The sequence below is a fragment of the Stylophora pistillata genome, chromosome 4, assembly GCF_964205215.1.
Source record: "Stylophora pistillata chromosome 4, jaStyPist1.2, whole genome shotgun sequence".
Lineage (NCBI taxonomy): Eukaryota > Metazoa > Cnidaria > Anthozoa > Scleractinia > Pocilloporidae > Stylophora > Stylophora pistillata.
Genome location: NC_142522.1, coordinates 17835471 through 17860611, shown reverse-complemented (window position 1 = coordinate 17860611; position 25141 = coordinate 17835471). Strand labels below are relative to the sequence as shown.

General features: G+C 37.5%; 1 protein-coding gene across 4 annotated transcripts; it reads right to left on the bottom strand.

The window, feature by feature from the left end:
• Positions 1 to 1178: 1178 nt before the first annotated feature.
• LOC111325089 (vacuolar protein sorting-associated protein 33B) lies at positions 1179 to 25141 on the bottom strand. 4 transcript variants are annotated; one of them, XM_022928821.2, is made up of 23 exons: positions 25003 to 25141; positions 21862 to 21942; positions 20898 to 20956; positions 20282 to 20331; positions 18743 to 18810; positions 18118 to 18163; positions 16719 to 16813; positions 12956 to 13060; positions 12612 to 12708; positions 12079 to 12156; positions 11361 to 11434; positions 10847 to 10933; positions 10224 to 10317; positions 6444 to 6518; positions 6178 to 6242; positions 5351 to 5405; positions 5033 to 5079; positions 4467 to 4535; positions 4031 to 4072; positions 3386 to 3487; positions 2851 to 2941; positions 2397 to 2504; positions 1179 to 1515 (listed from the first exon to the last, which is right to left on the bottom strand). In XM_022928821.2, exons 1-23 carry the CDS (start codon positions 25081 to 25083, stop codon positions 1433 to 1435), a joined length of 1752 nt encoding a protein of 583 aa, XP_022784556.1. In that variant the 5' UTR covers positions 25084 to 25141; the 3' UTR covers positions 1179 to 1432. The 4 variants fall into 4 exon arrangements, with proteins under 4 accessions (XP_022784556.1, XP_022784563.1, XP_088612597.1 ...); XM_022928828.2 differs by having other exon boundaries at positions 10236 to 10317; XM_088756471.1 differs by lacking the exon at positions 25003 to 25141 and adding an exon at positions 20106 to 20196 and having other exon boundaries at positions 21879 to 21933.

Sequence of the window (25141 nt, the reverse complement as noted above, 5' to 3'; positions counted from 1 at the left end):
CTTGCCGAAATTAACTAATTGATAGGTGCAGGAGACGGGACCTCCGGCTTTACGTCCTATCTGTGCTCCCGTTCGGTCTTTCCTCTGCCCCTTATGTTTCACAAAGGTTTTGAAGCCCTTAGAAAAGTATTGGAGGATACAGGGTCTTCGTATAGCTATCTTCTTGGACGACGGTTGGGCGATTGTTCAGGATAGCGAAAGTTGTCGCAGTAAGGCCCTGGGCGTAAGGGCAGATTTGTGTAACGCGGGTTTTGTTGTCAATGAAGACAAATCGGTATGGGAACCCACCCAAGTATTGGACTGGCTGGGTTTACCCGGAATTCCGCACTAGGTACTTTAAGAATTGTAGAAAGAAGAATTCTTAAGATCATCAATACAATTGATCATATCATCGAAGCCGACTTTAAAGTGTCTGCTAGAGAGTTGGCCTCCACAGGTCAAATTATCTCTACCGGCCCCGTAGTTGGTAGCATTGGCAGGATAACGACCAGACATTGTGTCTTGTCCACCTTGTGTAGGGATAATTGGGATTCTATATCCCTTCTCGACGATTACTGCAAGGAAGAACTGTATTTTTGGAAAGAAAATATGGTTAATATCAACACTAGGTATTGCTTTGTAAGTAAAGATCCAAGTTATCTTGTTTATTCGGATGCCAGTTCTACTGGAGGTGGAGCAATTATTTACTTAAACAATGATTTTGTGTCCCTCAAAATGTGGTCGGAGAACGAGAGAAGTCAAAGTTCAACGTGGAGGGAGTTGTCCGTTATTGAGTTTTCATTACAATCATTTGCCTCAGCGTTGGAAGGATCACACGTTAAGTGGTTTACAGATAGCCAAGTAGCTGCTAAGATTGTTGAAGTGGGCAGCATGAAATTAGATTTGCATAAAATGGCCCGAAGGATTTTTGATATTTGTATTCGATCGGGAATTCATTTAGAAGTGCAATGGATCCCTCGCACTTCGAATCAGCAAGCTGATTATATAAGTCGTTTAATTGACACTGACGATTGGCAAATTACTAAAGAATTTTTTCTTTTTCTTGATGGCCTGTGGGGCCCGCATAAACGACATCGACTCGAAACGTTCCTCGAGTCGATGCTTTGAACGTCATAATTTGCATCATCGAGTAACGGGCTTCGTGTACGCTTTTAGCTATGTCTTTTTTCCCCTTTCGATTATTATTTTTTTTTTAAATTTCTCCAATTTAAAGGTTGTTATGCGCAGTACAGGAAGTGCATTGCAAAAGTGAGGAATCACCTAGGTCAACATTAGTTGGAATTTCAAATGCAAGGAAAGGTCTGGTAAATCCACTTCAAGATCCCGTGCCAGGTTCCTTGTGTCTCTGAAGTTTTGCTTTGTGTGGTGCCATGTCTGTGACAGTGACAATGGGGTACGCTCAGTGAAACAAACCCGTATAATACAAAGAGTTCTATCTACGTTTGGCTTCTGTGATAGACTCCAATAGACGAGTTCCATTTACAATTGATGTCGTAGCCACAATTATTCGATATTCTGCAATACAAAACAAAAAAATAAGATCGTTAAAAATCAATGCTTGGGGGTTTACACAGTTACTTAATTATTCCTCACCCTTAGAATCATTTTATGTGCTTTAAATGGTTGCAAGGAAAAGAAAATATCACCTGAACAAGCACAAGTGGCACCAAAGTGCTTGCGTTCACTCTCAGAAACTGGTGCGAAGCGCTAGCGACAGGCGACGAGTGCCAGGAGACCACGCGAAGCAGGAAAAGTGCACTCTCTCTTTCACGTTTCCTTCCTCCTTTTTTCGCAGAATTTCTCATTTGCGTTAGAAGGAAACTCTACACACGCTGGTTCTACAGACCTAGACTGTATACTTTCGGTTACCTTGACTTTATTCTTCACAATCCAACATTACACGTTCTGTTCTACGACCTATCTCAATTCCACCTTTTTTGAGTTACAAAAATGCTATGTTTTATAAGCTACGGATATACGCACCCAGGTACGTAAGTCCGGAGTGGTAAGATAATTTAAGCTAACTTGACAAAGTTCCAGTTTTGTTTTACTCATTCTTCAATGATTCGTGGCCACTAATTTCCTGTTAAATCGGCTTGCTCGACAATCATAGTGTTAATCTACGCATGCGGTTTTACTAGCGACTATTTGATTAAATACATCTTTGTTTTTGAAGGCTCGATTACACGACGCCGGTTAATACTTCCTTTGACATTCCACAAATCAATGTTGGCGACAAGAAATAATATCTTACTTAATCAACTACTAAATATACCGAAACGGGAAAACTTTATTATGAGCACGTGCAAACTTTTCATGACACCTTTACAAGTCTAAGGGTTCTACAGATGTGAGAAAACCTGAGGAGCATGTCCTTACATTTGTCCTTATATTACCTAACTTGGACGCCAGAAGCCTGAGCGCTGAAATCTCCGAGAAGGTACATCCACCGAGGAACATAACCAGTACACATTTGGATCCTGGATAATCATTTGTATTAGAGTCTGTCAAATGGAAAAACAGGGACTCGTAAAATGGAAGAGACGATAGTCTTCTGTGTCGATGAGGAAAGAGCTGAAGCTCGGGGAGTTTTTGACGAATACAAAGTTTAGGAAAGGATAAATGATTAAAGGCCAGAAGAGGAAATAATTACAAAACGAGACCGACAAAGAAAGAACTTGGGCCAAAATCCTTACTATATCCCACCCCGAATGGGGGTGGAGGGGTGGGGTGATAACATAAACAAAATGATGGGAAATCAGTTAGGTCATCAATAAGGGACGAAGTTCGTTTCAAGGCGAACAGTGGACTTGCTTCTTTTACGAGTTACCTCTTGTTTTATGAACTTACATCTTACAGAAGATGTCATTCTTGACGAGAAATACTCTACACCCAGTAATCTGGACATCTCTTCAAATGTTGATATACCACTCTGAAGGACCTTTAAAATAAAAATTCCAGAGGGACTAGAATAACCAAAACAGTTTCGCTCAGAAAAATTGGAAGACGATTTTTAAGTTTTAGAGCTAGGACTGAAAACACATGTCCACGACATTAACCAAATCATCTCACAACTGGCTGATCGTAACAACGGAGTACGGAGAGTTCTATGACAACAAGGCTTATTCCTCTGTTTTCTCCCTGAATCGAGAACCAATCAGCTATCGAAAAAACGTTTCAGTCTGAGAGTCGAAAATATGTTTAGTTTTAGTCGATGACATCGTTTGAAATTAAGCCTGAGCCATTGCCCGACATATTCTTGTTGGACTACAAGAGAACTCTACATATTCACAGCCGGCTTCCTGAACACACCAACAAAGGGTAAACGAAGTTAATTTTCATTGCCATTTCTTTGTTACGTCCTCTGAGATAGGCAGCAGCTTACCTGTTCAATCAGCCTACAGGAAATAGGAGTGTAAGCACCACTGAAAACATACGACATGTCCTGAGGATTCTTGAGATCAATTTTACCAACATCCTTCGGCACCTTCAAATAATTAACAGACCGAAAGCTATGGAATAAGAACCATTGGAACCAACGTTTGATAATCATGCAATAAAGCTTATTGGATTAAAACTTGCTCATGTATCCAGCAAGACATGACTACATAGGCGTTATTGACTGAGCTTTTTCAGTCAAGTTCTTCTTTGCTTTTTGGTGAGGTCGAGGGCCATAAAAACGTAAAAAAGAATGATCACTATATGTAAGTAATCATCTTGATCGAACAAGCTTGGTTAATAATGGTTTCACATAAGTGTGGTGGAAAGACCACATAAAATGATTGCAAAATAAATTCGTGATACTCGTCGAAGTTTTTTCTGTTTTCTATGTCTTAGGAGGGGGTTTGCGATTCCATTGTTGTAAATGCACCTACAAAAATAATCATGTTGGCACAAAAAAGTATTCCTAGTTTACCAAGTATGTAAACTGGTTAATAAGATTTTGTTGGGTCAAAGCACGCTCGGGTAGCTAAGCAGATGGAAGGATTTGCGGCGGAGCTATCAATATAATAAACATACATGTGCTTACCAGACTAAGCCGTTTACTCAGCGTCTTGAAGATACTCCTCTTCTATTGAAAAGAAAAACAAACAAAAAAGCAAACAAACAAACAAACAAATAAACAAAAGTGTCTATGGACACAATATCAATACCCAGGGAAAAATTATTTTCGTTATCGTTTTCAATGTATGTTAAACTTAAAATCACGTACAGAACCGTTCTAGCTTCTAATGCTAAATCAGAGTCAATATTGTTCACTGCTGCTCAGTTTACTACCTAACGCATATTGGAAAAACAACCCCCACGAATGTTACCTGTGGATTGGATGAAATCCCAGAGAACCAACAAAATAATTATTTAAATGTGAGGCAAATAGGCAAACGGGCTGTGCGAAAACGAACGGATATATCAGAGAATGAAACCTCCTTCAAGGGTGTAAAAAATAAAATAATGAATTGACTTACATCAGGCTCAGTGTAAAGCCCTAGTTGCTTGAGAGAATTAAAAGTAAGCATATGTTCGTGTCCAAAGCTCTGCGAAAGATGACAAAGATGATACACTTTCTCAGCACCAGTGGCAGCATAAATTGGGGAAGGCAAAAAATTAATACTCTGTAAGGCTGAAAACATAGCTAGTTGTGGGATGATTATCCTCCAGGACTGAGTAAAAATTACCGCTATCACTTCCTTGTGAAAACAATTTTCACTCATAAAAAATTGGTTTAAATTTTCTTTTTATGTCCTTCTTCTCCATCAGCGTAAAGTCTTTCGGAACTGCGACGTTTGTTATCTATTTCGCAAGCAAACTCTGGTAAGGGGAAAACTTGAGTAAATAATCCGCAGTCCGCATTATGAGATAAAGAGGAGCAAATTAGTAACTCCGTGCCACTCCTTCCACAATGAATGTTGTATGACGTGTGCGTCTACGTGATGGGTCATATCGTTCTTGGTATTCAATTTTCCAACACATTTTGATTCCGACTTTTCTCTTTTTAAGATTATGATGACAAACATCCTACACTTGTCCTCACCTGAAGGAACTTGTGCTTTAGACTACGGTACACTTTGGGGTCAATTCCTGAAAATTTTTAAAACATAAAGAACCACCACTCAGCCACAAGGAACATTTATTTCTCCCCTTGCTCCTGTAACGATAAAAATCTCAGGTACTACACAGAAGTAACGGAGCAATGAAACTGAAGTAGCAAAACGTATCCATCCAAGACTTTCCTTTTTTTTCGTGCATATCATTCAATGTATTTCGTTCTCTCCTGGTTTTACCCTTGGGAAAGAGGAAACATACATGAGATGGTCAACAGAATAAATGATAGTAAAGACCAAAAAATCACCTCCACGAGTTAAAGACATCAAACATAACAGCTGCAGTGTTTTAAATGGAGTCATCTGTTGAGCAAAAATATATAATTTAACAACATAATACTGCTGTCAACCAGTCAAGACAAAACTCTACATTACAGTTGTCCTCTAATGAAATAATGTTGTTCTTAATCTCTCTTGACTATGATTTCATTTCCAGCAAAAAGTGCGCCATGCCAGTGGCTTCCCCTCTGGTCCACGATTTGTCGTTTGTGGTGTCTCCTCTACCAGATCCTGATTCTGTAGTGTGAGAGCTCAATCAAGAGAGAAAGAATCAAGCTAAGCTATTCAGAAGGGCTTGTTAATAATACATATTTCAACATAAGTTACACAAAATGTGCTCTCATTTTTCTAAAAATAAAGATACAAAATATCTGATTTCGCAGATTCAATATTCTCTAAACACAGTAGACCCCTTTCATACGTACATCATAGGAGCCCAAACATTTGCTCTATTAAGGGGGTGGTTGAGTGCTTCGATCCCATTATTTTATTTTTTGTTCTTTAACATTACCATGTTCCCACCAATAACGTAGCTCCATTTTCTGCCTTTAAAAGCACACACAACCCACAATTCCTCTACTCGCTCCGATGAAGGGCTAACGCTCGAAACGTCAGCTTTTATAATCGTAACGGTGGCCAATTTACCATTTCAACTTTGTTGATATATTCAAATTATTTCGTTACCCCCACCGACGCAGCCCCAAACAGTTTCTTTAGAAACTGTCAGCCCTTATTCATATGTCAGACACATGTATTCTTCTGTACTGTGTACATTTGAAAGCCACCGTGAACAAACCTGTCTGATAATATTCTCCTCAGTATAGTCAATATCCTCCTTATCTTCTATAAGTTCCAACATATCTGGAATCAAATCATGTTTAAAATTCAGTAAGTTACCAAGAAAGCACCTCTCAAAATTACACAATCTGATTTCATATTAATCTTTTATGATTGTCAAATATAATCTAAAGCTTTTCAACCAAAACTTGTTCACAGGAAAAAATTAGCATAACCATCAAGATGTGCTTTTATGAAAGAGAAATAATACTTGGATGAACATACTGTGCTCTGCTCGAAGCCGCCTTTCAAAATTCTCCTTGGTCTTTGTTTTGAGCACCACTTCACAAGCACCAATGTCTGTCAAATGAAGGAGTGAGAACATTGTTGCAATATGCCATTGCATATTGCAATTAGTCCATAATTGTTTTATCGTTATTCCCAGTACACACCACTCTTTTATTCATATTCAATTAGCTATAAATTGCGCTAAAAATTATTATTCATAGCGAGTGTGAATATTTTGTATTTAAGCATCAAGAAAGCGGTTAGGACGCAGAAAATAAAATTTAATTCTCATTTCTAGGAAAGGCTGTCTTGTGCGGATATATTTCTTCATGCCGGAGACAAAAATACCACATGAGGAAACATGGTGTCAGGAGTGGGATTTACATCATGATCCTTGGAATCCACCCCTCTCGTGAGGATATCGTCAATGCATCCCGTAATTCCTTTCACTTCCTTTAGGACTGCATTTAACCTTTCCTGAAATACGTCTGCGCTGACTTTAAGGCCAAAGGGAAGTCGGAGCCACTTGTATTTCCCCCATGGAGTGTTGAAGGTAGTTAGAAGTGAAATTTCATTTCGCACTTAGTTGTTTTGAACTGTAGCTTCTTTGGATTGAACTTAATTCCGTTCATCCGTGCTGTTTCGAGTAACTGGAGGAAACAGAACATGAGGAAACATGGTGTCAGGAGTAAAAGTCTAGTCTACGTTCTGGAAGACGAACAAGTTCATCGATAATCGACGATCGCAGAGTTCGAGCGAATATTTTGTGTTCACAAGCCTCAAGTTCACCATGGAAGTTCTCGCGAAAGGACCAATCTTGGATTGGACAAACGACGGAAAACTTCACGAACGTTTCCTAGAATGGAAAAAGAAGGTATCGATTTTATGCAGAGGTCTTGTAATGACCAAGGTAGACCCAGAGTTTGTTTGTCTATGCATTTATCAGTGGTCGGGTGAACGCGGACAACATATTTTGGACAAGGCAATAATTCCAGCCGATGATCGCAAGAAATGGGAAATACATCTCAGAAAGGTGGAGGAGCAATGCAAACCCAGAGGGAGCAAACTAGTCGCGGCTACACAGTACGAAGTGCTGACTCAAGGTGATATGGAATTACCAGAGTACATCGAAAAGTGCAGGCAAGTCACTGATGCATGCGGATGGCCACAAGACGCAAAGGACATGGCTCTCAAGAACGCTATTCTTCTTGGTCTAAAGAATCCAAAAGTTTATCAAAAGTGTTTGGAAGAAGACCAGGACTTCCTTACCGCCGAACGAGTGATCGAAATTGCGACTCTCCTATACAACAGCGATTGTCAAAGATCAATTATGCAGACTCTCAGTACAGCAACCGCAGCAACAACTGCAATACAACAAGGATCGACACAGATTCACAAAGTGCAAGCAAAGTATCAAAAAGGCGGGAAATCAACGGAGTGGTCAAATAGAGACAAGACGTCTAAAGATAAAGAGCATGGTGAGACAAAAAGGCAAAGTTGTTTCTGTTGTGGAGCAAAGCCTGCTCATCCCAGATCGCAGTGTCCAGCCAAGGATGTTACTTGTCACAAGTGTGGAAAGAAAGGACACTACAAAAAGTGCTGCAAGAGCAAAACAGGTAAACAAAGTACAACTGGTGAACCTAGGCAGGTTCAAGTACATGGTTTACAAGCACCGCAGACAGGAGCCAGAACGACTGCAACATTATTGGAATTACCGTGAAGAACTTGCAGTTGAAGATGGTCTGATATTCAAAGCACATCGACTTGTGATTCCAACTTCACTGAGAGCAGAATATCTAAAGGATCTTCATGCGGGCCACCTAGGAGAAGAGAAAACTCTGTTAAGGGCACGGGAGACAGTCTTTTGGTCCGGGATCTCGGATGATGTGAGAAACGTAGTTAAATCATGTGACGTATGCACGAAATACAAGCCTGCTCAACAGAAGGAACCACTAGTACCGCATGATGTGCCCAGCTTGCCATGGTTTAAACTTGGAGTCGACATATTTGAGTATCGTTCCCACCACTACCTGCTGGTTGCCGACTACTTTAGCAAGTTCCCCGTTGTAAAGAAACTGACCAATCAGACGGCGGGACACGTGATAAGTCTTCTCAAGACAATATTTGCAGAATATGGGATACCAGCAACGGTGTACACAGACCAAGGAACCCAGTTTGTGTCCCAAGAATTCAAACAATTTGCTATTCAGTACAGATTCGAAGTGCAACACTCTAGCCCAAGGTATCCTCAATCGAACGGTTTCATTGAGGCTATGGTCAAAGTCGTAAAGGGCATAATGGAGAAGGCCGAAGATTCGGGTTCTGATCCACATCTTGCAATGCTGATTTATCGTGCGACCCCAGTCAGACCAGGTCAGCTTAGCCCAGGAGAGATGCTTTCCCAGCGGAAATATAGAGCACTCCTTCCTATCCATCCATGGCTACATCCTAATCTAGAGATCAGCAGAGAGGCACAGATAGCACAGAAACAAGCCCAACGTGATGACTACGATCGGACAGCCAAAAAGCTTCAAGATCTACAATAATTTCAGAGTGTCCGGTTCCAGTTGGATCCCAAGAAACCAATCTGGCAGAAAGCCACGGTAGTACAACAGCCAAGCGGAGATTCGCCCAGGCGATATGAGGTACAGACTGAATCCGGTGCCCGGTACTTCAGGAATCGTCGCCATATTCGTCCAGCGATTGAAAGCACACCAGAGGAATTAAACCAGGCCCTAGTAATTCCCGGAACAGAACAAAAGTCACCAAGACCTGGACATGTGAAACATCCCAGCTCAGCAGCAGCTGATGTCGCTGACCAGCCATCAACAAAACCATTGCCTAAACAGTGTGTGTCTGAAAAGACCCCTGTCGGAATTGCGCTGTCTCGTCCACGAAGAACTATTAAACCACCTACGAGACTAATTGAACAAATCTAGGGACACTATAACAGTTTAAGAGAAATGTATTTGTAGTGTGTCGTACGGGCAATTGTAGCTGTCATAGCTTTTCATCACGAATATCATTAGTTCTCTTTCTTTGTTCGTGAGCGTGTGACAAGTTTTCGGATCAGCACCTCAACTTTTACGCATACAAGGATGCGAATTATGTTTCAATTTCAGAGTACACGGGTACAAGAATCCTATACAAAAGTCTTCTGATGTCATCATCTCTAAAAGAAGGGGGGATGTTGCAATATGCCATTGCATATTGCAATTAGTCCATACTTGTTTTATCGTTATTCCCAGTACACATCACTCTTTTATTCATATGCAATTAGCTATAAATTGCGCTAAAAATTATTATTCATAGCGAGTGTGAATATTTTGTATTTAAGCATCAAGAAAGCGGTTAGGACGCAGAAAATAAAATTTAATTCTCATTTCTAGGAAAGGTTGTCTTGTGCGGATATATTTCTTCATGCCGGAGACAAAAATACCACATGAGGAAACAACCTATTAGTTGTTAATTGTTGGAAATGCTTTACTAGTTCCAGTTTTGTACCATAATGGGCTGTGAAAGTATTCATTTGAAAATAATTACTGATACTGTTCTTAGCCCCCCTCCCCTCCCCCCAAAAAACTTCTTTTGTTAGTGATAATTTGGAGGTAATGGTCTACCTCAGAAACTACTTTCTAGTATCCTATTATGGAAAAAATTCTGCATTTCATAATCACTATCTGTTGATATTGGAAGGAAGTTTTGACACCTAAGGTAGTTTACACGTGTATACAAATTCTGCAGAGTAAATGAGTTTTTTAGTTGATATAAACTCACGTAAAGTTAAACCTTTGTGTTGCTGTCTCAGTCCTCTCAGCTCAGAAGACACAAACTGCCTCATGTCACTTACAGTCGATAACTGTTGTCGTTTCTGTGAGTCAAATCATTCTTTATGTGAGCAAGAAATGAAGCAAGAAGAAAGCATTATTTTTTTGCCCTCTACCAATGGTGGGACTTGTCACATCTACAAGACTATTAATGATTACGAGTGGCTTTCATGAATATATCTGTCACAGAATTGGTGTCTGATCACTGCCAGCTGTGCTTTGTGTATCAAAAAGAGCCCAAAGAAATTGCTATTTTCTCTGGACAGCCGGCCGGGTTATTAATTCATCATATAGGAATGCCTGATTGTTAATTCGTGGTATAGCAACCTCTGGTAACACTTCATCAACTCACCAATAACAATTAACAGTCCTTAGTGAAGAGACTATGGTATGAAAAAATGACTCCAATATAGACATCTACCAATATGTAACTTACCACCCCCATTCTCTATTAACAGGTCTTACATGTGGTTTAGTTCTGCCTACATAATGTCAGAACTTTTCACTGTTGTGCTGTCTCTCAGGGAGTTTTCAGGCTTACTTTGTCATTGATCAATGCAACATAAGACTCACATCATATCCAGATTGAACATCCTTTGCCTTTTGACTAAGATACCCAAACACATTGGAGAAATGACGATCTCTAATGTCGCAAAAAACCTGAACACATTAATGGAAAGAAATAACTGATTAATCATTCAGAACATGTAAAATTATACCAGTAAGGAACTCACTAAAGCTCTAAAAATAGACCAAATCTGCATTGCAATGTACTGAACAAACACATAGGTGTGCGAGTGCAAATCAATCTCAAGGTTTATTAATTTAAAAGCATATTTCAAGGGGAAGTTGAGGATTAATGCAGACTGTTGCCTTGGTGTTCATGTAAGATTGTACATAGTACTTTTTAAACATATTTTTCCTGAAGATTGTGACTTCTCTATTTTTTGCTACCGGACTAATCCTGCTTAAGAATGTACAAGATTTTTCAAATTCTACAAGACTGTGTTTCACGAATTTGATAATCATTCATGGTAGAATGTTATGTTGGACTTGAATGTCAAGCACAAGTAGAACCTTTCCTCACCAAGTCTTGGTCATTCAATAACATCTTTGCATTCTGATCTTTACCAGTGACTTCTGGACCAAACTCCACCACACCTTCAGGAACAAGAAAGATATTGGGAAACATATTAAGGAAAAAGGGCAAGACAGACATCCTCATACTGTTTAAGTTTTGATGAACACATACAAGGCATCTAGTGAGAACAGCTTTCGAATAATTTCTTGTCATGTCTGTAAGCCTGTCTTTGCTTTATCTAGCGAGATAATTTTCATAAGCAGAACGCCTAAAGAAATTATCTGCGACCCTTGTTTCGTCAATTACCAATCGGCCATTATTGGTATTTTGCGAAACAAGGCATCTAGTGAAGACAAGTTTCGAAGAGAAAGAATAAATCTTAGTGATATTGTTAACTCGGTGAACGGTAATTTCCTTACCGATTAATGTTTTGTTTCGTTTTGTTTCGTTTCACGGGTTTTCAGTTTTGCATATGAGACAAATCTTCTTCAATACTTAACCTTCAACCACTGTTATACAACCTCTAGTTCTTGTCAATGCTTTAAAAATTGCACTATATCAATAGCCATAAGCAGTTTTAAAATGAGACAAATCTTCTACAACACTTAACCTTCTAGCACCATTATACAAACTCTAGTTCTTTTCAATGCTATAAAAATTGCGCTATATCAATAGCCATATGCAGTCTTCAAATGCCTATTTTCAATAATTGATGTTTATATACCACTTCTGATGCCAAAGGTGTCATCAAGAACTCCTGCATATGTGACTTGTGAACAGAGTGGTGTAACAAAGTCCACTCCTATTTGAAAATTAAAATATTATTTGTGTTATATGCATTATTCCGCTTTCAATTACCAAAAGAAAAAGGCAAACAGTCACGTGATAAAGTCATGTTACTTGAAAAATTGAAATCAAATGGAAAAGCACTGTCTATCTAACAACAAAATGTTAAACATCTGAAACCAATTTCTTTGTTGCAGATGCAGTTTGAGTTAATATTAAAAACAACTTATTATTACCTTGGCACAGTTTCCTAGACCATAAGTACTTGTCAATATGTAACTTGGTGTCTGCCAAAATGGACCCACACCCAATTACACCACAGTGCCTGCCTTCAAATATACATAGACTGTAAATTATGCACTTCCAAATTGTGGCTTGGCAGAGCCACATGGCATTCTAATTTCTTTCTTCCTTGTCTTTTTTTCCCTTTGTACTACACAAAATAGTCAAATTCAGCTGTCCGATACTCACCTCTGTCAATAAGGATAAGGGATCCTATCTCAGGACCATCAACAGGTTTATACTCTCCTTCCTCAGCCAGCATGTTTTTAACTGATTCACCAACCATCTAGAAATTATCATCAATAGATCAATAATGTAATTTATATTCAATGTGGTTTATTTTGGTTTACTTTGTGCTACTTTAAAACAGCAGTGAAACAGTTTGAATGTGCCCATTGGGCCCCTTCTGTAATTGAGAACATTCTAAACCAAAACTCATATAACCATGGCCACAACAAAATGTTAAACATCTGAAACCAATTTCTTTGTTGCAGATGCAGTTTGAGTTAATATTAAAAACAACTTATTATTACCTTGGCACAGTTTCCTAGACCATAAGTACTTGGGATTGTACCATACCATCTCTGCAGATTCAGCAAAGAATGAGCAACAAAAGAGAGTGATGTTTGATCCCCATCCTGGAGCATAAATAGATATGTAATCTGAATCAGTGAAATCTAATGAATTATGTGTTGCAACACTTCAAAGTTTCACTCATAACTGTGCTAAATTTGAAATTCATAGTCAAAGCTACCAGTATATCGGTGGCCACTGATTTAGCAGTCACTGTTAGGCCCCTTTGGGCCATCAAAGCAGGACTTCTTAAGCTGTTCTACACCATTTGAGCAGGTTGATAAGTGACATTTCTCTCACTCTCTTCAAGCTGTGAGAAAAATATTAGACACTTTCTCGTACAAAATAGTTTGAATTTACCATTACATGTATATATTGATAGTTTCTAATAAGTAATCTCTTCTATTAAGTAAGTGTTAAGGATACTACAAATGATTCATTTAGCCTAAGTTGAATTTGATTTCTTTGTTACAGATTATTTTAGTTATGGATGTGGTTACGTTGTTGTCTATTTTCTATTGGCTAGTAATCAGATACTTTAGCATCCCCACGTGTGCATAAAAGCCTTGTTTAGCATCCCTTAAGAAAGTGTGTGATTGTATTTCACCTTTTCCATTTGTCTGTTTTGTTCGATTCGCCATTTTTGGTTCCTAACCTTTGGCACAAGTGGGACCAATATGTGAGTAATTTTGTTAGTTTCCTCTTTGTTTAGTTTTTTTATTGTGGGTGGAAGCACGCTGACGTACAGAGTCGTACAATAGTACAATTCATTGTTTTTAATCTAAAAGGGAGTGAATCAAAGAATGAGATGCTAAGCTAGGAACGCCCACATTGTTAATCTTGTGACCGATTTTGAAATCTTGAGTTATTTTGATGTAGATTATTATGATTTTCGTGAATTCCCGTTGATTATAATTATTTTTGATCACGTTATCGACAGAGGCAGGTTAATTGCTCTAAGCGCTTTTGATCATGAGTTATGCAACGTTTCAAGTAAATTGATAGGAATTCGTTGCTGTTGTCATTATTTCAGTTTACGATCATGATCGTCTATCGTCTATCTTGGTTTGTGTATTGTGGATTGTTAATTGTTGATCACCAAAAAATCACCGTTAACCGTCAACCTTGGTTTTCCGTGGTTATTGATACTTGAAGGACGAAATGACCTGTAAGATAGTCCCGTTTATACTTAGCATTAACACGCCTTAGCGACACCCCTTGAAGTTTCGATCTCATTTGTCGCAAGTGTCACAGTAAAATATCATGGCTTCATTTCGCCAATCGGTTATGAACAGTTAATGATCATCGCTTCAATCTTTGGTCTTCTTTGGTACTTGTCTCAAGGCCAAAAGATGAGTGTCGTCAGCGTGCCGGCATCTGTTCGTAACAAAACACGATCAGAACTGGACTTTGAGGCGACGCCTGAAACAATCAAGCCACCCCAGAGTGTGGTGGGCGTCGAGCCTTCCCAATTCGAAACCTCGAAAACTATCGGACGAAGAAGAATAATGAACGAAAAGGGTTTAGCTTATCAGGTGGAAACAAAACTTGCAAATCGGAATGCCACCTTTAGGAAATTGAAGCAACAGATTGATAGGATTAACTTGCTGCGTGACGCACCACAGTCAACAGTAGAACAATTGGAGGAAGAGAGATTTAGATAATAGACCATTTGAAAGATAAATTAAATGATGCATTCAAGGAGCACGATGATTTATTGCAATTAAAGAAGGAAGAAAGGAGCTGAAGCGATATGGCATGCTCTTTACCTGCATGGTGTCAAGAGCTGGTCATATCGAAACTGCCAATTCCCTTGAAACAGACTCCTTCCTAAACGCTTTGAGAAGATTCCTCAGTCGTCGAGGTCCTATCCACCAGCTTAGAAGTGATCAGGGAGCAAACTTTGTAGGAGCTCGCACAATCATTAGCCGAAATGGACCAAGAGAAGATTAAAACAAAGTCACTCGAAGAGCAGTGTGACTGGTTTACTTTCGAGATGAACGTCCCAGCAGCGAGCCATATGGGTGGCCTTTGGGAGCGCCAAATCAGATCAGTACATAACGTCCTCTCATCATTATTACAAAACAATGGAAGTCAGTTAGACAACGAATCTCTTTGGACCCTGAAGTGCGAAGCAGAAGCCATAGTCAATAGCCGCCCTTTGACGATTACCCAGCATACTGATCCAGATTCATCCGGTCCTCTTACTCCTAACCATCTCTTGACAATGAAGTCAAAGGTCATTCTTGCTCCACCCGGTGCCTTTCAGCCAGCAGATGTGTATTGCAGGAAGCGTTGGGGGCAAGTCCAACATTTAGCAAATGAATTCTGGACTCGTTGGAGAAAGGAGTTCCTCCTTAGTTTACAGCAGCGCCAGAAGTGGATACGCCCTTGAAGAAACTTAATTGTTAATGATGTTGTCATAGTCAAAGATGAAGGTCTCCCTCGCAACGCGTGGCAGCTAGCAAGAGTGTCAGCAGTTTACTCTAGCTCAGATGGCCAAGTACGCAAGGTTCAAGTAGCTCTTGCAGATAGCTGCTTGGACAACAAGGGCAAGAGGATCAGAATCGTGTGGTACCTAGAGAGACCAGTCCAAAAGTTAGTGTTGTTGTTACCAGCCTCAAAGAAATATTTGAGATCCGCAGTAATTCCCAGCCAAGGAGCCTCACCAAGAACCAAACTGAACTGCCAAAGAGAGCTTGTAGAACGTTAATACGTTAATTAATAGATTGATTAGTGAAATATGAATATTTCAGGGGAGCCATGTTAAGGATACTACAAATGATTCAGTTAGCCTAAGTTGAATTTGATTTCTTTGTTACAGATTATATTAGTTACAGATGTGGTTACATTGTTGTCTATTTTCTATTAGTTACTAATCAGATACTTTAGCATCGCCATGCTGTATAAAAGTCTCATTAGTGTCCCTTAAGCAAGTGTGTGATTGTATTTCACCTTGTCCATTTGTCTGTTTTGTTCGATTCGCCGTTTTTGGTTCCTAACCTTTGGCACAAGTGGGACCGATATGTGAGTAATTTTATTAGTTTCCTCTTTTGTTTAGTATGTTATTGTGAGTGGAAGCATGCTAACGTGCAGAGTCATACAACAGTACAATTTATCATTTTTAATCTAAAAGGGAGTGAATCAAAGAATGAGATGCTAAGCTAGGAACACCCACATTGTTAATCTTGTGATCGATTTTGAAATCTCGAGTTATTTTGATATAGATTATTATGATTTTCGTGAATTCCCATTGATTATTGTTATCTTTGATTGCGTAATCGATGGAGGCAGGTTAATTGCTCTAAGCGCTTTTGATCATGAGTTACGCAACGTTTTAAGTAAATTGATAGGAATTCGTTGCATTGTTATTTCAGTTTACAACTGTGATCGTGTATTGCCTATCTTGGTTCATATATCATGGATCGTTAATTGTTGATCACCAATAAATCACCATTAACTGTCAACCTTGGTTTTCTGTGGTTATTGGTACTTGAAGTACAAAATGACCTGTATGATAGTCCCGTTTATACTTAGCATTAACACGCCTTAGCGACACCCCTTGAAGTTTCAATCTTGTTTGTTGCATCACAGTAAGATCTAGAACTGGCCAACTCCCCCTTAAGAATGGTCACCTGATAAAAGTTAGGAAAATATTTTTGTAATAGTCTTTAACATTCAATAGGCTTGTTTGCCATCAGTCGAGCAAAAGCCCAATCTTACCAAGAAATAATCTTTGAAGAAGCTTGGTATTTCCAATGTCAGTACATCTTTGTCAAGAGGAATAAATCCCAGTTGAAATTCATCAAAAGATACATCTTGAATCCAAGAGAAACCTCTACATCAATACTAAAAATCTAATATATTTTAGTATATAGTTTTCAAAACGAGACAAACACTAAATACAGCAATAAAATACTGAGACTACACAAATTGTGACAGACTCCTATTAAGCACTGAAAAGGATTAAGAATGCCCTACACACATCTTTATCAAAGGATTAAGAATGCCCTACACACATTTTTATTAAAGGATTAAGAATGCCCTACACACATCTTTATCAAAGGATTAAGAATGCCCTACACACATCTTTATTAAAGGATTAAGAATGCCCTACACACATCTTTATTAAAGGATTAAGAATGCCCTACACACATCTTTATTAAAGGATTAAGAATGCCCTACACACATCTTTAAGAAGTACCTTTAAAACAATTAAGAATCTGTTATTTCCTGGAGCAGTGACAGATGTATCTCTCACAAAAGGATTGAATTAAACATCCAGATTGGTGTACTTGTTTAATAGTTAAACATAGAGTACAGGCAGATATTTTGCAAGTGGTGTTAGTTTTTTCTGAGCCCTGAAGGGGTGAGGAAAAAATTGCAAGCAATGTGCAAAATGTCTGCCCATACTACAAGTATATGTTAAACCACCCAATATGAGATTTTGGCTAGAAGTATTCAAAATCCAGGATCTCCCTACATGATCCCAAAGAAAAACTGCCTGTAGCCAGTTTACTTACTTCTTTAAACTTCTGAGAAACTTTTTTCTGTACTATGATAAATATTAGTTTCTACAGCAATGGATTTGCAAATCAAAACATTAGGAAAGCCAAGAGAAAGAAAACTAAAACAAGTTTAGAGATCCATTTTGCAATTTGCCCATAGAAACATTTTGCTGTATAATAAACCCCCAACACTCCAAGCTTATATACAATCAAGGTGACAGAATATTCACCTATTTTGTTTTAAATTTTTGCCTTAGTTTTAACAACATTTAATTAATGCTTGATTTTGCCTAAGTCCTTAAAAATGCAGAAAACTAAATTCTATAACTTAGCCAGTAGGCTGCCCATCTTGACTTAGCCCTTCTTCAGAAATGCACATGAATTAATTTACTTCAACAATAACCACAGGTATCTACCAGTATGTTTTATGGTAAAAAAATCCCCTCATGAGCTTCCCTTTAAGAGTTAATCATAATGCACACCATTTATTTTTTTAACATATTAATTGCTTTATTGGCCATATATATCCTTGAAATCTACAGAAAACTGATCATCTTCCCTAGGAATGGCTCAAGGTGCTTAGATAAGATAAATTAATAAAAACCCCATGTTACCTCCATACACTCCTTCCTGCTCCAAAATCATCTCACATGAGTACAACTACAAAAACACAACATTTTCACTTGCTATTCCATATTAAAAGACTCATGAAGTAATTTCAGAGACATTCTCTCTCATCTCCAAGAATGGTGCAGAAAAGTTGAAAGCATACATTTGTTACTGAGGATGTGGAGTCATATAGACCATTTTAGCTCTTTGCCACCTGAATGCACTATGAAGTGGTCTAACTTTGTTTTAATCTTAAAACTAATTAATATTCTTTTGAGACAAAAATTGGGTTTTTCACTTGGTACAAATTACAACCTGCTTTCTATCCTATCCCTCCCACCCCACACAAACCCATGGTGGATGGACATTGTCAGTCACACTGTACTGGCTGGAAGTAAAGTCACCCAAACAGTTTGCACAAGAAGAATTGTAACACTAATGAATACAGCAAGTCTAAAATGTTTTAAAAACTCTAAGGTCCAGGTTTAGATAATGAGCCAATGAACATGATGGAAATTTTACATCAATCCACCTTAAAAGTTTTTGGCAAAAATCGATTTCACCACAACAAGCATATTAAATGTAGTTGCATTGTAATAATGAAAAAAGTACAAGACATAAAAGACATACCTTCCTTGGAACAAACACAATTTTATATGACCTGTTTCTCCCACTCTTTTTGTCATTATTTATGTGATCTACCGAGAAAAAAAATCATACATATGGAATTGGATCATTACCTCGCATAAAAATTACCTGCATATCTTTTGTACATCTTGAACAAACCAAGTACTTGGCAAATTAATATGAGTGAGATTTTCTTAAATTTATAATGATGTCCAAACAGCCACAACTGGATACATCAATAGAACTCATACCAGCCCTATTTCTGTACCATGAAGAAACTAGTAGAATTCAGGGCTCGAAATTTTTATAATGGTAACCTGTTAACCAATGGTTACTAGTTTTCAACGTTTGGTTACTAAAAATGTGTCCAACTAACCCGACATGGTTAGTAAAATTTTCTAACATATATTTAAACATTGGTGGACTTCAGGACAAAGAGCACGTAGACCCAACTCTCACAAGAATACTTAGAATACTCAAGTTGTTAAATCAACTTAAACTCTTTTTAGAGAATGTGCTGTAGATGTACTGTTCTTGACTTATCATCATGGTAAATGAGAGGGAAATAAAATAAGTGCATAGTTGTCAACGTTTTTAAGGTCACCATGCAATTTCAGCCACTCTTTAATTTGTCCTGGTCGTTATTATCAAAATGTTGAATATTTGAGATATCGTAACTTGTGAGCTTGGATACCAAACTTTATAATTTGGTTAGTAAAAAAGATGTCTACTAACCTGAAGGGTTAGTGCTCCAAAAATTAAATTCGAGCCCTGGAATTGTTATTTGTTTTCAATGGATTGCAGTTTATTGAAAGTAGAGGGTAACAATTTGCTGATACAAATAATATCTATATACCCTCTAGATAAAACATGAACTCTATGAGAGCCAACATAGATTCCCTTGAAAAATCTTAACCATAAGAACAATGTATGAAATGCGCTGTCTTCATCAACAAAATTGTGTATCAAATATAATGATGACATAATTATCAAATGACACAATAATCCATCAAATATTTTTGCACATGCATAACTGGTCTGAACACCTCACAAGGTCAAATATGCCCCAGTAACTCAAATATGCCAAATATGCCCCAGTAACTCCCATGATATTCCCTGCGATTTTCCTCAATTGTCAAACCTCGTGTCCAATACAGTAAAAGTCTTCAATGATAATCTAATTCAAGATGGGAGAACACTTTGCTATTGTTGGGAAGGTATGCATTTTGCTCATAAAGTTGTACCAGAAAACACTGGAAAGTAAACATCCCATGCAGTAAACAATAAACTGTTTGAAAACATTTCCCCCTCCACATTGCAAATTAAAATATTTGAAGGATAATAAACACAGTAGCCTCCAACTTGCCGGAAAATAAGCTCAAATGTTTCTCCTTAGACATAATCTGTTCCACAGAGCTCACAGTTTTCCTCCAACTTTGCTCTTGGAAAACTGTTGGCTAAATATACATACATGTATGATATTGTAATTTTTTTTTTTCGAACTAAATTTCGTTTGGAATTTAAAGTGTTGGGGCCACTTACCAGCAACAAATTTGGTCAGTAAAAGCTCTGGTCTCAACAAATAGATTCTCCTGTGCAAAATATAGACAAGAAGTATTTATATTCTTCAATTAATTTCATTACACATAACAATTTTACATCCACATGATTGTTATTAGATTATTAAACAGTATCACTTTTAGCTAAAATAAACTGCATTAACCATTTTACTCCCAGTTAAGATCTCATTTAGTTGCACTCTCCTTATTGTCTACTATAAAGTTCTTACAATGTTCATAGAAATTGGTTTTGGAAGAGTTAATAATCCCTAATAAATATTCCTTTTTTATTCTCATTGCTTTTCTGCTTGATTTTGTATTGATATTATCAGGGGAAACTTTGGGAGTTTAAGGAATAAGATGTTCACATGCAGTCCATTCTATAGGGCTAAGAAATAAACAAAATTTTTAAATGCACATGCTGAGCTATTGTTCGGCCCATTGGATCTTTTGTTTTGCAACATCCTCATCACCATCACAGTTGTGGTTTGCCTATGGTCCCTAATAACTGTGAGTAAACAACCCCAATGTTCAGCATATGGGTTGCCCCTAACAACAGTTGGAACATTTCCTTTATGGCTACTTTTTCAATCACTCACTTGTCTCCACCAACTTCAAGTTTATTTTCCAGTTTAAATATCTTGTCAACACCATGTTCCTAAACAATATCACATTTTATAACAACTGATAAGAGTACATCTTTAGTGACTAAATTTCGTGAAAAAGCAAATATGTCAGAGAAAATCTTTACAGGCCTCGACATGAAAGGCTAAATTTGACTTCTTTGATCATGCCACCCACCATTAAAATATAATCTCTAATCATACCTCCATTGAAATCAAATTTTGCGGCACACTGCCTTTTATGTTCTAGTTACCAACAATAATGGTAGGCATTCAAACTTCTTGGAAATTCCTTAACCCTTTGCACCATAACATCGGTATGCATTTTCTCCATACTGTTCTCTATACAATTTCTGAAGTGCTGACAAGGAGAATTCATTTAACAAACAAGTCATTAGAGCTTCTTTGGCTGATAATCATTTCCTTTATTCTTGTGACCTTAATGTTTGATTCAGGAGTGATGTTGTGAGGAGAAACTTAATGCTAATCAATCTTGGGGTATGAAAAAGAAGTGGTTTTTTAAAACATTTAACGATAAAAAATTGCAATAAAACATTTTGTAAAAGCATATTACAACTTTGTTGATGATGTTTCGACATTTGGCCAACTCTTTCACTTGATAATGACCTTAGCCAAATGACGAAGCATCGTCAACAAATTTTTAATATGCTTTTGTGAAATGTTTTATTGCAATTTTTTATCATTAAACTTTAGGGGTCAAAGGAAAATAACCTCCCCATTTTTAGTTGCTGAACATAATCACTAAACCATACCATGCATAGGACACACAGTAGTTGGGCAAAATAGGCTGCCTTGGGGTATATATACCACTCTGACTTAACCAGTACTTATGGCAGTTTGAGGACCCTTCTTCTTAAATCTAACAATTGATTTTACAGACAAACTTGCCAATGAAAATTATTTGCAGTCTGTTTGTCACCTTTAAAAAAGATGCACCTGTAAAGTGATCTAAAGGTTTCATCAATTGGGGATCAATGACAAGGTCTTTCATCTCTGGAACCTACAGATAAAGTTAGAAATGCCAACATTAGAAAAACAAAAATTCACAATGAAGAGCTCTAATTAATATGCACCAACAGCTGGCTTCATCAAAATGACAAACAAAAAAACAGCATTCTCATTTCTTTGGCCATATTAACAATATGTGTTTAAGAAGTAATAATAATAATAATAATAAACTTTATTAATGTGTCAAATCAATAGCAGTTTCCCACTAAGTAAGGACACCTCAACTAAACAAATCTAATGTATATAAAATGCGTAATATATACAATCCTACCCCGTATAGTTGACCCTAAATATATGTACTACCCTACCCTGTGTAATTAAAATTACCTAAAAGATTAGAAATACAATACTGATAATATAAAATATTAAGATTGACATAAAACACAGTTCTTGCAATTGTCTGAAGAGATTAAACTTTGTATATCTAATGTATGTAAAGCACTTTTAAATTCTTGTGGCATTCTTAGTGTTCTTGTTTTTCCATCTAACTTAAACCAGATAACTGGACCTAAGTACCTAAGAGAGTGCTTGCCATAATGTGTTGTGCTTTAACTCTGGGAATAATGAAATCATTGTTTCTTAAATTATAACCACTCTTGCCAGTTATCACTAAGCTGATTAATCTCTCTTTTGACACCGGTGGATGTTCTAAGGCCTGGAAAGAGGTGCTTGTGTTACCATCTCTCAAGAAGCCTGGCTTGGACTTTTCACTCAAAAATTTTCATCCAGTCAGTAACCTCTCTTATATTTCTAAATTGTCAGAGAGGGCTGCAGCTGAGCAGTTTATGGAGCATCTGACTGCGAACAACTTACATTCTCTGCTCCAGTCGGCATATAAACAGCAACACAGCACGGAGACAACCTTACTTAAAGTTAAAAATGATATCTTGATGTCTATGGATGACCAACATGTCACCTTGCTAGTATTATTAGATTTGAGTGCAGCCTTTGACACGATACATCATGATAAGCTGATTGGTTGTCTTAAGTCTGATTTGGGAATTTCTGACAATGCACTTGCCTGGTTTAAATCATATCTATCTGACCAGACCCAGTGTGTTTCTGTAAATGGTAACTAGTCTCTTGGATCAGTTTGCTTTTTAAAACAAGGTGTTCCTCAAGGATCATGCTTGGGCCCTGTGCTTTTCACTATCTACACGCGAAAACTGTTTCAGATTGTTGAACACCATCCTCCACAAGTTCACTGCTACACAAACGACACACAGTTGTATGTATCATTGAGCCCTTATTGATCCGTGGATGCTGATTTTGCCATCAAGTTCATGACTGACTGTATCAATGACATCAGGAGTTGGACAATTTCAGATAATCTTATGTTAAAAGATAACAAAACAGAATTTTTAATTGTAGGTACCAGGCAGCAGCTGGCCAAGGTTAACGTCAATTGCATTAGGGTTGGGTCGATTGATGTTTGTCCGGTAACAGTAGCTAGAAACCTGGGCTCATGGTTCGATGAGCGGCTTATACTATGTCAACTCATGTTAACAAGTTATGTGGTGCTGCCTGTTATCATTTGCATAATATCAAACGCATTCGCAAGTATTTGTCTCAAGAATCAAGAGAAATGCTTGTCCATGCATTTATTACATCTTGTGTTGATTATTGTAACAGTCTTTTGTATGGGCTGCTTAACTACCAGCTCAACAAATTGCAGAGAGTTTTGAATGCCTCAGCCAGGCTAGTTTGTAATGCATCTAGGTTTTGTCATGTCTCACCCCTTCTTCGTGGTCTGCATTGGCTTCCTGTTAAAGCCCGGATAGAATTTAAGATTCTGCTTATTACATTCAAAGCAATTCACGGCCTTGCTCCTAAATATCTATGTGATTTACTAACATTTAAATCGTCCTTATATAACCTTAGATCTTCAGATAGTATTTTACTTTCTATGTCAGCTACTAGATCCAAGACGTTAGGTGATCGAGCTTTTATGGTAGCAGCACCAAGGCTCTGGAACTCTCTTCCAAAAGAACTTCGTGCGATTACTAATGTGAACAGTTTAAGGTGCATATTAAGACTTATCTTTTTAAGACTTTTTATCGGTGAGCAATTTTACATTCAGTTCTATTCTCAGTTTGACATATTATATTGTTTGAGTTAATTTTTAATTTAATCAAAAGTGTAATGCACTTTTGATCATTGTATGTAAAAAGTGCACTATAAATTGATAAATTATTATTATTATTATTGTTTCTTAAATTATATATATTATTATTAATATCAAACAAGTTCTTAATATTGTTAGGGCACAGATCATTTTTAACTTTATACATTAACACTGCTATATAATCTATATAATGTAATCTTCTATTTTAGTATAATTTCAGAGCTGAGCAAAGAGTTTCCAGCAAACTGATTGGTCAAGCAGTTCCTTACATGATGCTATATAAACTGTTCCACACAGTTTATATAAAATGTTAAATAAAATGTTACTAAAATGTTATGATTTTAGAAATTTCTGTTGTTCAGCTCTGAAATTATACTAAAACAATTATTTGCCTCAGGTTCGGTGAATATTCACCTCGCCTTCGGCGAATAATTGTTAAATATAAGGTTGTTAATTTGGCCTTTATAAGATCGCTAATATGATGATATGCTATCACAGTAAACATGAGTGTAACATACAGTTACCTGTACATTCTGTGACAAACAAATACAACTATTTTGTTTTGGTTTTCATTTATCTACCCAATCCAGATCAAACCATTATTCCTTACAGAGGTTACTCTTGAGCACATTTCCGCATGTACATGTGGTTACTAAGGTGCTCGGGAATGTAGTTAAACAAAACAGATAATGACCCGCTTAATTTACACGATGTAAAATTATTAGAAATAAACCATTATTATTCACTACGTTGCGTATTGCATCATGTTACAGAGCACAAGTAGATTTATTAGTTTTGTACAGGTTTATATTGCCATGAAAAAGGAGCTGTCAAAACTCGAGTTGCGAAAAAAGCCTTAACCCGTCTTGAAGATTTATCCAGTCACTTGCTGTTCTACGTTGAAGAAAACTTTCTTAAAGTACTCACTGATTCCAGAATGGCCACCAGATTGTTCCTGGTTTCATCTTTTAAATGAGCGACTTTCGGTCCACCTGGGACCGCCATCATACTTTGTAACGGGTAAAGCCTTCATGTTAGGCCCATATCATGTCCCAATAACTAATAC

Coding starts and splice junctions, on each gene's coding strand:
- LOC111325089 (XM_022928821.2), bottom strand. CDS start 25,083: ATGATGGCGGTCCCAGGTGGACCGAAAGTCGCTCATTTAAAAGATGAA. Junction 6,519..10,223: donor ACACAAAGGTTTAACTTTAC/GTGAGTTTATAT, acceptor TTCATTTGACAG/ACATTGGTGCTTGTGAAGTG. Junction 4,536..5,032: donor TAAAGCACAAGTTCCTTCAG/GTGAGGACAAGT, acceptor CATCTTTCGCAG/AGCTTTGGACACGAACATAT.